This window comes from Podarcis muralis, chromosome 8, assembly GCF_964188315.1.
Source record: "Podarcis muralis chromosome 8, rPodMur119.hap1.1, whole genome shotgun sequence".
Classification (NCBI taxonomy): Eukaryota; Metazoa; Chordata; class Lepidosauria; order Squamata; family Lacertidae; genus Podarcis; species Podarcis muralis.
The window spans coordinates 41,862,411-41,880,424 of NC_135662.1; the positions used below are offsets into that span (position 1 = coordinate 41,862,411).

General features: G+C 40.0%; 1 protein-coding gene across 5 annotated transcripts in view; it reads left to right on the top strand.

The window, feature by feature from the left end:
• The window catches only part of KLHL14 (kelch like family member 14), a 62,357-nt gene that overhangs the window by 19,339 nt on the left and 25,004 nt on the right, over window positions 1–18,014 (top strand). For all 5 annotated transcript variants that reach the window (XM_028737075.2, XM_028737072.2, XM_077933069.1 and 2 more), the window contains exon 3: window positions 1,152–1,273. In XM_028737075.2, the coding sequence (XP_028592908.2) occupies window positions 1,152–1,273 (122 nt within the window). The remainder of the gene's footprint in view (window positions 1–1,151; window positions 1,274–18,014) is intronic.

Below are 18,014 nucleotides of genomic sequence, written 5' to 3' on the forward strand. Positions count from 1 at the left end.
GTTCCCTATTTAGAATTTTATCACTTTTCCAGGCTTCTGTAACTGATAGATGTTCAATTATATGTAAAGTGACTATTAAAGCATCAGTACTCATCTAGGGGTCTAGGTCTCCTCTCCCCTTTTCTCTTGAAATTGTGTTAAAGCCATTAGTGTTACAAAGAAACGTGCATTCATCAGGTATAGCGATGGAGGCCAGGGTGCATATTACAGCTTTTACTGCATATGAGACGTTGCAGTCCTGTTCTTAAGAACTGCCAGGCAGATTGGGAATCACGGTCACGGTTAATAGCAGCGAATTGCCAGCTCTTGATGGGTGGGTAGTCACTCTTTTCAGTGGCTGCCCCCTGGGGGAGAAGGTAGAAAAACAGAGGGAGGGAATTAGAGTGACTTTGCACACTTGAGCAGGTTCATGCCGCTGGATCAGTGGCAAGCATTGGCAGGGCTCCACTCTGGGGAGGCTCACAACAACATCACAGTCTCATTTTACCAATTGGTGTTGCTATAGCCAGTGGTGCTCAGAGGGAGAGCAGAGAAAGGAGGGGCTGTGGAGGGAGGGGAGGCAATGTAGGGCTAAATTAAACAAAACAAAAAAAAGGGTTTTGTAAGTAAGTAGAGTTCAGCCTGTACCTGTTAGCACACTGCTACTAATTGTGCCAGAAGTGTTGGAATCTAAGTTTCAGTGTGTGATTAAAGAATTGGTTCAGAATCTCGCTGCATAGCCTTAATTTTTTTAAGGTTCTTTGGGTGCAGAATGGCTTTATAATAATGATTTTGACTAATACGATTTTTGACATGCAACTTTAATGTTTAACCTTAGTACAACTCCAGAGCATTTCATGTGTATTCAGCTGTAAAGAGTGATGATTTAAAGGGATAATATGAGAAAAAGGTCATTCTAGAATAAACCTTTAACAAATTGCATAAAGGAAACTTATTATTCCACAAGTAGAGGGCTATGCAGCTTTTCTTATTATTTCTTCTGCTTGATTCAAAAAGTTGTTGAGACATGATAGGGAAAGGAAACAAAACCAAAAAAAAGTGAAATAGAAAACTACAAGCAGTGAACATTCCTATGATGGTTATGTTTTTGTTGCTACTAAAAATATTCTCCAATAATGTGGTTATTCATCTTCTCTCTCTTTTGGGTGAAGAATTCGCTCCAACAAGAAAATGCTTTTGTTGGTTGGTGGACTGCCCCCTGGACCTGACCGCCTACCCAGCAATTTGGTTCAGTATTATGATGATGAAAAGAAGACATGGAAAATACTGACAAGTAAGCAGTTTACTTTACGTTGAATTACCTTGATGAATTTTAAAACATGGTTAATCAAATTAGACACTTTATTGATTTGCTTCCCTACAGAGATTTGTTTATATATTACACAGGTTTCACAATGGAAGAGTAAATTGAGATTGTAGGAGATAGTACCTGTAGAACAGAACAAGCCTAAATTAAATCTGTCTTAAAATCATTTTAGTACGCTTATAGTGAAAACTGGCAAAGCTTTCTTAAATAAACCTGCCTCCTCCTCTAGGTACCTTTGCCTTTTATTACAGTGTATATTATATGCTGTGGACACAATCCAGCCAGTTAAGACCAAGTGCCACTAATTTAAGTAGGAGAGTTCAAAACATGCCTAGATCACTCACACGGAAACTGATGCAACTTGGAAATTCCTAGCTTTCTAATTGGATTGTGTCCTATTTATATTATACTTTAGAGCTCATGGCATATTGCATTGTGCTGCATACCCTTTTACACCACTCATGCCATAGAGAATTGCCCCCTCCCTCCCGTTGTGGTCTTCCACAGCTCTCACTGACACAGCCAGGTATCAGTGGTACAGGTCAGCTTCAGTAAACTGTACTGGCAGGTTTTCTATCCAGATCTGTCCCCTTCTTTCTCAGCAGCAACTATGTTTTACAGCAAGCATTTTGTCTTAAGCTTTGGAACTTATTGTTATAGTGGTTACGATTTCCAATCTAACGTGGTCATGGAATCAAATAATAGTGTTTTTTCCTGGTGCAGTAGGCTGTGTATTTACTGGTCCCCTTGTGGGCAGACTAGCTGCACTGGTCAATAAAACTACATTTTTAACTGTCAGAATTGCCTAAAGCTGTTCAGATAAAATTATAAACGAGCAATTCTGATCCATAAATCAAAGCCATACTTTAAAAGCCGGACAACTTGTGAAACTTAGATTTTCTAACAGAAATGCTGTTTCCCAGGCAGCCTGATCCTAAGAGGCCACTTTACCTGCAGTGGAGCTAACACAAGCTTGGTGCGGGGGGGGGGGGGGGGGGAGAGAGAGAGAGAGAGATGTACCATGCAGGGAACAGCACCGGTACAATAGCTCCAACTACTGCCAGTGCTCAAAGGTACTAATTGTGCCCATGAGACCTTAGTGACCCATCTCATGTTCCTTAGTATCTTAGAAAATTATATCACTTTTCTCAGGACTCAAGTGTAGTTTCAAACTGCGACACTGGACACAGTTGTGTATGTGTGTATACATGTATTACTACTGGCTTCCATTTTTTTGCCTCCCTTTGGGATGACCAGAGTCACAGATTTTTCATAGTACTGAAGAGGGCATGTTTGGCAGATGCAGGTTCTCATAGAGTGAAAATGTGCATTTAGCAAAATATATTGTTCTATACCACTTTTATCCTCATTTGTATGTGTTTATACTTTCCTTCCTTCCCTAGTTGTTTAAAAGAAGAGATTTATACAACAACCAAATAAGGTGTCATAGCTTTCAGGTTTACAGGAATTGCTGTGTTTCACTTACACAAGATGTACCACCAATTGAATTTCATCTGTAAAAAGAAAGTATATCAGAGTATACATAGTATGTTTACATTGGAAGATCTTTCTTTAAAAAAAAGAAAAACTAATTATATACAGTAAAATATTAGTCTGAAAAAAAGACTCAGTTTGCTTCTGAGATTGCGCTTCTGAGATTGATTGTACAGTAGAGTTGTTCTCAGGCAGGAGCAAATGAAAGAGAACTCACTGTGGAATATGTACATCAGGAATCTCACTTGCAATGCAGCACCAAATGAAATATTTATCAAATGCATACTTACTGCTTTTAAAGACTTGACTGTCACTTTTAATTCACTGGTCTCATACAATGTAGGAAAAGTATTTGGTGCTTCCAGACTGGAGTCTCCCAAAACCACTCAACTGTTGTTTCCCTTCTATATGTGCTGTATGAAGAATTATAACTGACTTGGCAGGTGTGTTGGTGGCTAGCACTGAGTATGCACAATCAAAAGGAAAATAAAGCACCAAACCAGAATATTGACCTAATATCTTTATCAAAACTTACTTCTTTGGTCACCTCTGACACTAGTAGCCTTTGATGTTGGTTGCAGGACTCTTCGCCAAGGTGGCTCTGAATGGCAAATAAGAAAGACTAAACAAAGCCTGGAAGTTGCTGTTTACAGCATTTTGGAAGTGGGGAGATAAGGTTGCCACAGAATCAATCAATGTTCTGTAAGCTTTCTGCAGCTCGTATATTGGAGGGAAGATGAGACGGCTTCACTTAGACACTGCCAGAGAAAACTTTGATAATCAGTTTTTAAAACCCTTTCTCCCCACCCCCAGATATGCGCTAAAGGACTTCTTAAATCACACTGTAATAACCCAGCTCAGTAACATTAGGTAGAAGAAAAATATAAAAAGCAGCTGAAGAAAAACATATAATAAAATATTTAAACTAATTCACTTTTAATTAATGTACTTACTCTAACAGATGATGTTTTCTCATGACACCAAAGGGAAGAACACACTCAGGTGATGTGATTTTCACCACATGAATAGGTTGCTAACATGCTTTCTGAGGCCATTGTTTTAGAACCCATTATAAAGTTTCTTTTGTAACTGTATCCTAGGAAACGGTGCTAATGGACACAGAACATGCCACTACAGAGGCTACAGTTTGTGGAGCACCTCTGAAATCATTCTGTCTGTAGAGATGTTTTGAAGTCTCCAGGATCCAGGCCTCCTGGAAGTTATCTATAGTGTCTCTATCAGATCATTATCGGTGTCATTGTGGCAAGCAAGTGAACACATAAATTCTGGGGCATCAAGAAGCAGCTTGTTAGGTGGAGCAGAGCCACTGCACTACGTAGCTTCCTGGCAGGCGGGTCACAGTTGCTTACTGGGACAGAGAGGGCAAAGCGGCACAGTGGTCTGCATAGTGCAAATGCACCATTGAAGCCAGATACCATGTCACCACCACTGACTCACTCCTTCCCTCCTGGTAAGCAACAGTAGCCCACTTGCCAGGAAGCAACTGTAGCGCCTTTGCCCCACCCAGCAAATTGCTTCCAGAGGGATACCTTTGATCTGGGATCCCTTCTGTGGCACTTGTGGGCACTGTAGTCTCCTAAACACCCCCAGTGGTGCCCACCATGCCTGCCCCACCACTCCTGATTTTTATTTATATTTCCACAGAATGTATCCAGCCTCAAGTGAGCCCAAAGGCATTCTTCCTAGGAAGGGAAAGAAAGAGTCTGGGGCTACTGGAAGCCCTTTTGTCTTTGGGGGATGTAGGTGTTTGGCCTGTGTGAACATTACCAGCTTTTCTTCAGTGCTATGGGTATTGGTGCCTGTGAGAGTTTCCTAGATTTCCATATCTTCTTTATGCTGCATCATCTTGGCATCTATAGAACTGGACAGTAGTGAGAGAGAAGCCATAAGCATAATTGGATGAATGCTTTGATGTTCTCATAGGACTAAGGAAAATGTTATGTTGGAACTATGGATCTTGGAGATGCAATCAAATAAAGAATCAGATGTGAGATTTTGGATGAGTGGGGAGGTGCATCCTTCCTATATCTTTTTTCCCATTTCTAAGAGGAAAAGCAATATCTGGCTGCATCAGTTGATTTATTTTGTAGGTCTCCATAAGAAATGAAGAGAGCTGCAGGCTTAGTGTGGATGTCGTGCACGGTAGCTCTGCAAGGAAAAGTTCTTGCTTTGCCTGGTTTGATTTTTGAATATATGCTGACCAAGGTTATTGTTATCATCTATACTTACTGTTGGCTACACAACATCCCTCAAGTATTTCTATCAATAGAAATAATTGCACTTTTCTTAGAACAGCAGTACTCAGTGTGGTGGTCCACAGACTGGTGCTGGTCCATGAGCCATAGGATGCAGTCCCCTGCAGCTCCACCACAGCCCAGGTTGGGTGGGATAATTCAGGAACTAAATATGGTACCTTGACTTGGCACATGGGGGGGGGTGTGGTTCTACCATATCAGCTAGCTTGAGAAGCACTGTCTTAGAAGTACAGGGCACATATAGAAACATATGAAGCCAGATGATGAGTCAATTTAGCTCTGTACTGTCTTCTGTGACACACAGTGGTTCTCCGGGGTTTCAGACAGCAATCTACCTGTAGAGGCCAGTGACTGAACTTAGGACCTTCTGCAATCAAACCTACTGAGATATGGCCGCTCCCAATCTTAGTCATGGAACCAGAGGGAGAAGCATGGGGCTGCTTCCAGTTTTAAATGACATATTGGAAGGGGAGAAAGATTCGAAGGAATTGAGATTTTTGTGTGCAATACAACATCACATGCACATGCATGGTACTTTTAAGTGATTGTATTTTTCATAGGATATCTAGAAACAAAGGAAAAGGAGACTGAAGGGTGCAAGCAAATATATCTTATTTTGAACAAGTGTTTTTATCTCATTTGTGTTCTGCAAGTTAAGTGAAAATGCTAAATGCAGAAAAAAGCTTCTTTGCTGACTCACCCATTGTTCTCAAACACAGGGCCTGCACAAAACATGCATTTAAAATAAACGAGTATTATCTGCGACATATAGCAAAATTGGGTGGTTCAGAGTAGCAGCAAAAGCTTTGCATTGTTGACTGTGACTTTATCACTATAAATACTCTCATTATACTTTAAATTGAGTTTGGAATCTGCTTAACACTGAAGTTTTTACACATCAGTCAAATGAAAAGCAGAGACTGCTGTTTATATTGTAGTCGGATTATGTAATATTTACGACAATGTTTTTGTTCAGTCCTTTTTAAAAAATATTAGGCTGAATTTTAATGAACAGTATTGCTTCACTTGTTAGAAATAAACCTGCAAGAGATAAAGAATATATAGATTTCTTATATTTCTGGTTGTGGAGTTCTTCCAAAAATTTCCTTAACACTAAGGCAATGATGTATTACTTTTACTTGCATTATATGTTTTTAATCAGAGCGAGACTTCACCCTAGACAAAGCGATGCTTTCTGCATGGTCTCACTTGTTTTTGCTAAAATCTTTTGACATGATTAATTTTACTTTAATGCTTTTGTCTTGTTGTACTGGTTAAGAAGATGAGGATGAACCAGGGCTAAAACACATGCTGTTCTATCCTGGTATCACTGAGGTTTTTTTTAAAAAAAAAAACAATCTTAGTGGGCTTAAAAAAAAAAGAATCCAATTGGAATTAGATTTCTTCCTAGTATGCAATTTCTTGCATACTATTGAAAAGAAGATGTCATTACTGGTTGTTAGTTTTATTACTGGTGTTTCTTTAATAATATCACCTGTATAATATAATTAGTGGCTACAAAGGAGATTGAATTTTACATCAAGACTCTAGCCACATTTGCCAAGGAATGAACTAAGCCAACATTCTCATTCATCAAGCTCCCAGTCACCCAGGTTTTTCCTCATACTGCCATCATCCCACAGGCAAAAGGATATTGCCACATCCTTGCTGGTGCAATGTCATGCTTCCCTAATGCAAGACTGGGGAGCAATCTAATTCTGTGCAGTGGGGGGAAATGGACTCTTGCTAGTTTTATCCCAAGCAGGGTAGATTCTTTGGCAGTGCATGTTGAGATTGCATGGAGACACCTGAATAGGGTTTAGAAGGTGTTGTTTTTCAAGTCAGTTAATCTTTTGTTAATTTAATGGGAGGAAGATGGCTGCCGAACGCTTGAAGCAGGGTTTTGAGCTCTAAGGCCAACTCTAAGGCAAGTTTCTGCTCTATAACCAACCCTTAGCACTTGTTTTTCTCCTCTCTTCCATTTTACTTCTTAACTCCTTTTGTTGTCTTAATTTATTGTTTTATCTCCTCGTTTTATTGTTCTAACTCCCCTAAACTGCGAGGCTGCATGAAGCTGGGCTGGGCTGAGCACTTTGCTAGGCGGTGCCAAACGCAAGGTCAAGCTAAAGTTTACAAGATACTAGTTATAAATTAAGGAAGAGAAACATCTTGATTAATGATTTACAGGCAATTCCCCATTTACACGTGTTTGAGACACGTGCATCGCCATCAATCTGGAAGTGGCACTTAAAGGGGCAAAATTGCACACCCCCAAAAGAGCGAACATGGCATGAAAACAGCATCTAACAATCCCACAAGCTTTTGCAAGTGCTATCCCAGGAGTGCTGCTGATTTTTAAAAAGGGTTTCTCAAGAGTTTCCAGAGGTTTATAGGGTTCAGTGGTGGTCCCAATATACACGATTTCACATAAATGTGTGGTGCCTTGGAATGTAACCCCTGCATGCATGAGGAGTTGCCTGTACATTTCTTGCCTATCCCCCAAAGGGATAGTTTGCATTATAGCATATATGGAAACAGCATGTAAAATTATACATTTAAAATTACACATTATAAAATAGGCAAGGATCAACTGGATTATATAATCCCAACACCCCTCCCTCATTTCCTTTCAGTCATCTAGATGAGACAAGGGTTTAAAATATGTATTTATTTTTTAAAAAATAAATGCACAAATGCATTATACAGTGGTACCTCAGGTTACATACGCTTCAGGTTACATATGATTCAGGTCACAGACTCCGCTAACCCAGAAATAGTACCACAGGTAAAGAACTTTGCTTCAGGATGAGAACAGAAATCGTGCTCTGGCGGCACAGCGGCAGCAGGAGGCACCATTAGCTAAAGTGCTGCTTCAGGTTAAGAATGGTTTCAGGTTAAGAACGTACCTCCGGAACAAATTAAGTACTTAACCCGAGGTACCACTGTAATGCTACCTCTTTAAAGAGAGTATTTAAATTGGGGTTGCTGGTTTGCCGCTCCTTGCCGCTTTTCTGCCATAAGGGTGCATTTTTCAGCTCCTGAATACTTTGCCATTTCTGTTCCTGAACATGAGACAGAGCCAATGAATCCTTTAGGCATTTGCTCAAAATTAGTGTTAAAAAGGCACAGCAAATTGCTTTGATTAGTCATAGAATAATAGGGACAAAGGAGGAAATTGGGGTGAATAATCTCTTGATATGTCCCCATTATACTGTTTGAAGATTGACAGTTTTCATTTATCATAGTTGTGCACAAACTATAAACATTTTGACACCCAAATTTAATTTGATGAACAATTCTCAGTGGCCCCAATAAATTCTCTGCATCTCACTTTATTCACTCAGCAGTTGCAAGCACCAGGGCTTCTGATTCAGTGCTGTGTTAAGGTTGGTCTCAGCCCTGCATTGTAAAGCTTGAGCAAGCACTGGCACATTACTAAAGCAGCAGCCTCAACACTGTGTGCTAGACAGCTTTAATGAAGGCTTTGGATATCTGAAGAACTAATGACTCCCCTAGAACATGCAATTGTTGTACTTAGAAATGCAGTATTTACATCAGTCTGTCTTCGTGTAACTGTTGTTTTTAAAAGCTTATCCACCATGTCTGCCTCAAAAAGTATCAAAAACAGCTCACATCATAATAAAAATGCACAGACAATGGCAAAACAAATAGGAACTTAGACAGCTGCTTGTTACCAGGGCCATTGGTTTCATTTAATATTTGTATGCCACTTTTCCAGCAACAAAGTTTAGCTCAAAGCAGTTCATAACAGTAACAAACCATTAACAAATGAAAGCAACAAAATAATATCAAAAAAGACACAAAAGCATATCATGGCCAGCAATAATAATAATAAACCTGTTAGCACATTTCCAAATAGTATGGTTTCAAATTGGATCGGAGACCGCGTGTTGAGATTCTTGCATTGCAGGGGGTTGGACTAGATGACCCTCAGGGTCCCTTCCACCTGTGCAGTTGTATGATTCTATGGCTCATTGTGCAGAAACACACAATTCAGTAAAAAATGATGAGGTCCAATACAAGCCCGTTCTAATTGAAAAATAACCTATGAAAAATGCCTATTAAGCACCAGCCCAGAGCCAGTTTGCATAATCCCTCCTGTGAAGCTTCTTTTGAAGTTTCAGGCACTGACCTAAATGGGCATAATGTCCATCTAGCTCAGTATTGTCTACACTGGCTAACAGCAGCTCTCCAGGGTTTCAGACGGTGGATATTCCCAGCCTTACCTAGACATGTCAGGCATCAAACCTATGAGCTTTTGGGTGGGAAATATGTACCCTACCGCTGAGCTATGGCCTCTCCCTGGAATAAAATATTGATAAAATAAATAAAAGTACAAAAAAGAGACAGAAGCATAAAGCCTGATTAGCCCCCATTCTCCCTCACCATCCTTTATTGTGGACGCCAAGTCTGCCTTGCGTTCCTTTTAACCTGGTCCAGCAAACCAGAAAGCCAAAAGACAAATATAGCTAAAATTAGATGAAGGGATCAAATTATAATAAAAGTGCAAATGTAAGATTGATTAGAAAATCAAGCCAATTTTCAAAAAACTCATGGGCTTACATTTCACATAAAAATGGCAGGGGGTGTTTCTGAAAGAAAAGAGGGCAGCAAGAGCGTGTGTGTTATGGTAGAGTTTAGTTATACAATGCCAGTGGCAAGCATGATGTATGGCTGCATTCCTATTAATGATGCATGGCTGCATATCTAAGAATGAGAGAGAAAAGTTCTAAGGAAGAATGGAAATCCAGATTGTCACAACGTCTGTGGCATTTGTGATTGAAATTTTATGTTTCCCATTTGAAATATCTTTCAATAACAATCAGAGCTTTCCCTAAATGTGTTTTGTTAGATGATAATATTATTGGGTGGCGCTGTGGGTAAAAGCCTCAGCGCCTAGGACTTGCCGATCAAAAGGTCGGCGGTTCGAATCCCCGCGGCGGGGTGCGCTCCCGCTGCTCGGTCCCAGCGCCTGCCAACCTAGCAGTTCGAAAGCACTCCCAGGTGCAAGTAGATAAATAGGGACCGCTTACTAGCGGGAAGGTAAACGGCGTTCCGTGTGCTGCGCTGGCTCGCCAGATGCAGCTTTGTCACGCTGGCCACGTGACCTGGAAGTGTCTCCGGACAGCGCTGGCCCCTGGCCTCTTGAGTGAGATGGGCGCACAACCCCAGAGTCTGTCAAGACTGGCCCGTATGGGCAGGGGTACCTTTACCTTTACCTTTAATATTATTGGATGCGGCTTTTATACCTCTGTTATTTAGCTGAACATGTTTTAATATCTTGGATTGGGGTTTCCTCATGTTCTGATTTTCTTGCAGAAACAAAAATCCCAAGATATATGCACTGTGTTAATTTTCTGTGACCATTTCCTCTCATTGCTTTTTTCAGGAAAGGAAAAGGCAAACTGTCTTTCCTTGTTTGGAAAACTCTGTTCATTTGCAGTACTCACAACAAAGCAATTACTAGAGTAATGGAATGGCCTATGCTGCTAGGTCAAATTCCAGGCTAGTGTGCTTATTTATGAGCAAATTCATTGGCAGGGACTGAATGGGGAAGTGGAACCAGGTGTCCTTCTTGGAGAGCATTGCAAGATGGTAGCAGAGACTTGGGAGTCACATGGTTGCTATAGGTAAGACATGATGTCAGCAGCACTGTTCTACTCCCAGTTATTCCCTGGATATATCAAAGAGCAGATGAAGATACTCCAAACACAAACTAATGCAGTTTTTGTTATGGGCTGTTTCACTTGTTCAATATCTTCTGTGTACCCTGTTATAGTGCACCTATTTAGCACTTACGTCATAATGCTCAGCCTTTGGTCATCTTGTAGCTTCATTTCTTTCTGATTTTCCCAGCTTCCTGTGTTCCTTAAGAGAATCTCTGCATGCTTTCTAGCACATGCAAATAAAAGTCACCTTTACACCTCAAAAACTCTAAAGTTCAAGATATTCTTTAAAAATTGCTCTTCATGAAATCAGAAAACTGCCCATTTTCTGTGGATAGATTCAACATTTTAGTATTCCAGGTGTGGAATACCAAGGCGGAATAGGGTGGTACAGAACAGAGTGATACAGAGATTTAACATGTCTTGATAATTACAGTTGTTTCTTCCTTATCTGAAATCTCTGTAGGGACTCCTCTACATAAAGGGAATCCTGACTGGCTGAGGATTTCTCTTTATATGGAGAAGTCCTATACATGTTGACCCTACATGCATAACGGCTGTTCTCACTGAAGCTGAGCATACACCACCAGAATCATGGCTTACTGGCATGATCTCACTCAACTCTCATGAGTTCGGTGAACATGTGTTGGGAATAATGTAGAATAAGGCTTCATACAGACCATATGAATGAAACACTTATCTGCTGCTGTCTAGTTTTACCTTAAAAGATTGTGGCCAGGATCATTGTGGAAAAAAGACCAAGAGTGAGTCAAAGCCAGTGAACAAATCTAGTACAGTATAATGTAAGAAAATGAGTCAGTGATTCAGTGCTGGGAAGGCAGGTTAAACTGCTGAAAGGATTGATGCAAGCAAGACAGGGTCAAAACTAGGTGATATCCTAGCTGCAAATGGACTGATAAAGCTAAGCGAGAAAAATCGGCATATAGAGGAGTATATCAGGAGTAGTAGTTAGTGGTAGTACAACAACTATATTTTGCTGTTTCCTGTTGAGGAATTTTGAGCATAATGTAAATACCATAGCAGCCACCTGGGATTGCTATCTTTTTCTGGCAGGGCTCTTGAGCCTTTAATAGCTGCATGACAGGGAAAAATTGTACCAGAGAAACATTTCTGAGCATGGAAGTTCAATGAAGCGGAAATTGTCACCTGTTGAATTTCTGCTTGTCATACTGCTGTTAAAGGTAGGAATTCCTGCCATAAATAAACTTGGGAACCATATTCTTTTGAGAAGCAAACTGCACAGGATGCAGGATTGGAAATACATTATGTATGGGGTAGCATTTTTGTAAGTCATCACTATCTCACTTTTAAAAAAAACACCAGAGGGATAGCATGCCAATCTCTTGCAGTAAAAACAATCAATGTGTCTTGTGGCACCTTAAATTTATGTCATAAATGCATTGTAACATACATTTTTGAGGACCCAAACCCACATTGTTAGATGCGTGAAGTGAATTCTTAGTAGGCAGGTATATAAAGGAGAAAATTGTAAGGTGGGAGTTGAATGGTAATGAAATGCAATCATTACAATCAGTGAGAATCAGAGTTTAAATCTATGTTAAATGGGCACAAAATTGGTGATAATTGCTAAAATTATTATATAACACTTCTAGGGGGATAGGGAATTATTTGCAAGAAACTGTCACAGATAGCGTGCACAGGATTATTTTATATTTGTGTTCAATATTTATTGGTATTTTCACATAGCTATTTATTTATTTATAGTTACCAGTATATATAAACTTCTTTGAGGTTTTTGCGATAAAAGATATATGAATCTTGTTAAGTAAATAAATAAATTTACTTAATAAAACAGATGACCTTTTTATAGCAAGATGTTTCAGTTTCTGCCTTCTTCTACTGCTCTGGTGTGAATCAAAATCATGCTATAGACAAGGTGGCAGTTACAGAATTCTGAAGATGGAATTCTCAGAAGCTCTGATATCAGATATTATCCTCCAGGTGTTAAGGTGTCAAGTCTACAGGCACATAAGTTTTCTCTTGTTTCCAATATCAGATGCATTTGGAGCAACAAAGAAAATTACCAAAGGACTGATGAACTTAAAGTACATTGCTGTACTGAGGACATCCTCCACATATAATTGATTGCTGCCACACATCCATGTAATCTGGGGAAACTCTAATCCATGAAAGTGAGGAGTCAGTCAACAAAGTAATACATATTCAATTTTTGGTAGATTTCCATTCAGCATCTGGTAATCAGAGAGTGCTCACTGGAAGGACAGATCCTGAAGCTGAGGCTCCAATACTTTGGCCACCTCATGAGAAGAGAAGACTCCCTGGAAAAGACCCTGATGTTGGGAAAGATTGAGGGTACAAGGAGAAGGGATGACAGAGGACGAGATGGTTGGACAGTGTTCTTGAAGCTACGAATGTGAGTTTGACCAAGCTGTGGGAGGCAGTGGAAGACAGGAGTGCCTGGCGTGCTCTGGTCCATGGGGTCATGAAGAGTTGGACACGACTAAACAACAACAATCAAAGACAGATACCCAGTGTTAGCAAATTCTGAATGTTGAATCTACACAGGCTATTAGAGCTATACTTAAGCTACCATTCAGCAATCCTGTATCACATCCTGTTGAATCCAAATACTGTATCACCTGCTTTTATCTCATGAACAGTTGCTTTCAAAAGCACTATGGTGGCAGAAGCTCCTACAGTGTGGAGAACCTATATTGTTGTGTGGTAAACCTACCATGTTTTAACAATTTAAACACTTATTGGGTTGTAAATGGCTAACTGTCAGGAAGTATTGTCTCTAACTGCTGGCTAGAAGCAGAGAGAATATACAAAGTTATTCAAGGTCTGTTAGTCAATTGACATTTAAACTGTCACAGCTGCTTCCTATTGCTGGCTGCATTTCACCTTTTATGCTAACAGCAGTGGCATTCAGAACTGATTGGTTTATGATTGGTCAGTTAGTGGATATTGCATTCAAATCTCATTGTCCTTATTTATAGGCAAATGGGCTTTGTAATTCCATCAGAAACAAATTGATTGGCTTGAGGATCGTGACCAAAGAAAGTATAAGACTAGGTTTAACTCTGTTTGGACAAGTTTTGGTAGGCTGAAGAGGATTGGCAAGGGACTAAAAAGTGGTCCTGAAGACAGAAGGAAGCATAGAGAGAACAAGAAGCAGAGTATGGCAACTGATGAAGAATATATACCTACCTGGAAGCACAAATCATTTGACATGAGAACTAAGAAGGTCTACAACAGGGAGTGGGAGGCTCCAGCATCTGCCTTGGGGAGAGATGAGGCCAGAATGACAATGGAGGGAAGATTGGCTCCTCAAAGAGATTTTAAATAACTGCATAGGCTTGTTGGCATAAAAAAGTATTGAAGAGATGCTTGAAAGTCAAAAAGTAAGGAAAGCTTGATGAATCTCTGCTGGAAGAGTGTCCCACAGTAACACTAAATGCCTGACTTCTGGTTGAGGCCAGTTGAGCCTCTGTAGCATGGAGCACAACTATGAGAAAACAGCTTTCAAACTTTACAGGAAAAAAATGTGGTGAACCCATGGTGGAACTACAGAGACACAGCCACAAAGCAGCCATGAAACAATAAACAGAAGCAATTATTTTACCAGGACTGAAGTATGGAGTAGGAAACTATATTTTGGACTGCCAGTGGAATCATGGACTGCTTCTCATTCAGTTTGGATTTGGGGAACTGAGACAAGAAAACACAAGGCACATTTTGTGCCAAATCTGTCACAATCAGTGAGAGTTGTAGGAACTCAGCACTTGTCAGGATTGGCACCAAATGCATTTGTTTTCTGTACACGACATTTGATTTCTTTCCTTTGAACTGGATACACAAACAGAAGTTAACTGCTGGAGAGAAAACTAGCTATGCTATTCATGTTACATTTCACTTCTTTGTTTGTGGTTGGCTGCAAATTCTGATTAATATAATAATTCAAAGCATCTTGAGGTGGGGCACAGAAGGGCAGGCAGCTATGAACACCATCTAGTGACTCCATCTAGAATTGTAAAGGATGAGTGTGTGACTGGTTTTTAAAAACAGACAGATACTGCAGTCATCATTTCTAACTTGACAGACTGAAGTTGCAATCTTATACCCACATACCTGGTAGTAAGTCCCATTGAACCTTACTTACAAGTATTTATTTCTTTATATTAATTTGTCACTTTTTCACAAAATTGTCTCAAGGAGACTTACAAAGTAAAAAAAAAAACCATTAAAAATTATAGTAGATAGGTATTGGATTGGTTGATACAGTTTTTAAAGAACCCTGTACAGTATGTCTGTCTCCATTAGAACTTAACACCTATGTGTAACATTACTGTTGAATTGCTCCAAGTGATTTCTGTCTCTGTGACTGTATCTCTGGCAAAGCAGACCTCACAAGCATTTTAAAAATCAAAGCAGATTTTCAGTTCATCCAGTAACACAAAAGTATTCATTGTCCACTTATCTTCATTTGGTGCTCTTCCATCTGAAGCACCTCTCTCCAACCCAGATATTTGTGACCAGAAATCTACTGTGTTTTGGGTAGTTAGTAATTCATTACAAATAATGAATGCGTTTGCATTCAAAGTGAACATCTCCTAGACAGCTGTTATGCTGAAATTTATTGGCAAGTGCTAATTTTTGAATAATTATGAGCAAATTTGAGGAAGGGGTTATAGAATTATTTTTAAACAGTGGAAGGCTTTTTTAGTGCCTGCACAGCCTCTCCTGGTGATACATTGCTGACTTAGAGCTGCCTCAAACTTTATGTGTGGTTTAGGTTTGCTGCGGTAACCATATATGATGTGAAGGAAAGATGGGCACCCATAAACATTTGAGAAACTGGTGTCCTGGCTTGTGCCCACTGTTTGTTTAGAAATATATACCTGCCATTCAGGCCTATGGAACCTGTTGTGTTTTCAAGGTGTTTTCTGGGACCTGTGTGTTTTCTGGTTGGTGGAAACACATTAGTTAAGATCAATGAAACAATCTTACAAGACACAGCATCTGACGAAGAAAAAGAATTCAAATATTGTGCAACCATAGTAAAGTGTGGGGAAAGATGTGGTGAAGGGCAGAACTGGAAGTGGATGCGTGTGCACAGTGAGAGAGAAGATATCACTCATTCTCTGTCAGGAAAGGGGGAAGTCTCTCTTTGCTTTTGCCTTGCCTGATTTTGGCAAGATAAATCCTTTCCCAAACTGGTTGCTGATGATGCACAACCAAATACTTGTACAAGTTCAATCCAAACAATCTACATACTAGAATGCAGAAACACAGATACTGAAGGAAACGAACGCCCCCCGCCCCCCACTGAGAATAGGGTTCTGCTCCACAGATTAAGTGGATCAGATTTCTTTTGAAATTTTAAAGAAGTGATCTGTAGTACAACTCTGCTTTCTCATCATCTTGGGACCTTAACATCTGGGGGAGAAGGTAGGCCAGAAGAGAAGCTGTTGGTTTGCGCATGTCCTCTCTGATATGTCTATATAGGTGCAGTTTATTTCTAGGACCTTGGGTCTTGCACATGTTTTTCAGATGTCAATTTTTTCCTCTTATTTATTGGTGTTTTCTCCTTTCATTTAACTCCACTAGTTTGTTTAATAAAGCTGAGAGTTCTTGCAGAGAGCTTTATAAACACATGTTATTAGATTTTTAAACCTCTTTTGAAAGTGCCTCTATCCTACTTCCTCCTAGTAAAGTGACCTTTTTAAATGGAGGGAAGTGGGTTTAGATGACAGTCATGATAAATGCGGTCATGTTCACTCAATAAAATAAGGCCCAGTGCATTTGAGGATAAATCAGTGAAATGTACAACCCCACCTGTCTGTCTCCATCATTCATTTCCACTGTCACTTTCACAGTGGCTGATGGATCACAGTTGCTGTAAAATTAGACAGCCTTTAATCTCATTTCATCCTGATTAGCTTCTCTTTACCCTTTCCCTCTAACTCACTGACTGACACGCTAAAAACTCACACTGGGCTGTGTTTGAGCGTGGCGTACAAACTTCTTTTCCAATACCTTTTTTGGAGGGGAAGAGAGGTACTCACCTGAGATGAAATGAAATGTAAAGATGAGGGAATCTGAGACTCATATTAAAATAAATCAGCAAAGCAGAGGACAGTGTGCAATTAATAAGAGCAGCTGTCTGCATCAGTGGACTACACATTGGCCCATGCTTTGCATTATTTACACCCATGAATTCTTAGTGAATGTAATAAGTTGGTCTAAAAGGCATCCTGGGGCAGGAGGGATGAGGGGCAATGTAAAAAGTGTAGCTGCTTCCTTCAGAAGGCAGAAATGTGTCATATCAGACAGAAAGTTATTGTAGGTGTGCCCAAGGGCTCACACGTGCCTAGTGGAACCTTTAAATTTTGGTGAAGGGCGGCAGCTTCTGTCTGAAAAATACATACTCCCAACAGAGCCAGTAATGTAGTTCTCTGAATTGTCATATGCTCTTTTATAAGTTACATTTTGGAACCAGAGCGTTGTTGTTTTTTTAACCTGAGGGACATTTTAGAACATTTATTTCTGCTTATTCCATTGCAACTTTCACTTGTGTCATTGGAGTGAACATAATACCGGTAATTTTACAAGTTGGATATTCCACCATTTTTACACATGGCATCAAACAAACGGAGTACTGCTGGCCATATATTGTTGCCACTTAGCTCTGAAAGCCGTGTTTAAAGAAGTTTTGCTGCCTTAGTACATTACATGCTAAGAAGCATGCCCAAGGACAAGGAAATCACTTCTGCATGATTCAGATGCATTCTGCACGGGGTGCGCATGCGACCTGCTTTAATCCAACCAGGAAGTGCTTATTTGAAGAGCAGTATAAATAAAATAACATAAGAACATGGGCAGGGGTGATCACATGAATATTTCACATGGAACTGGCAACCTGTGGGGAAGCAAACAATTATTCACGTGACCACCCTGCCCAACTTCTACAATTTGGCATCGCTGTACTATGAAGTGGTTCCCCCATGCTTCTGGGTATGCAATTGAAAGGTGCTGCAATGTAACAGGAAAGGAGCCTCAGATCCGCTCTTAGTATCTTTGGAGTAAATATGAAGGGTCTCCAGATCAATTTTGTGTGAGTATTTTGTCATGAGTTTAAAAAGAGGCAGAACTTGCTTTTCATGATTTCATGTGATCTGAAGAAGGATTCCACAACATGTGAGGCAGAAAACAAGCACAGATCACCACCTGTGTATTGTGGCCTTG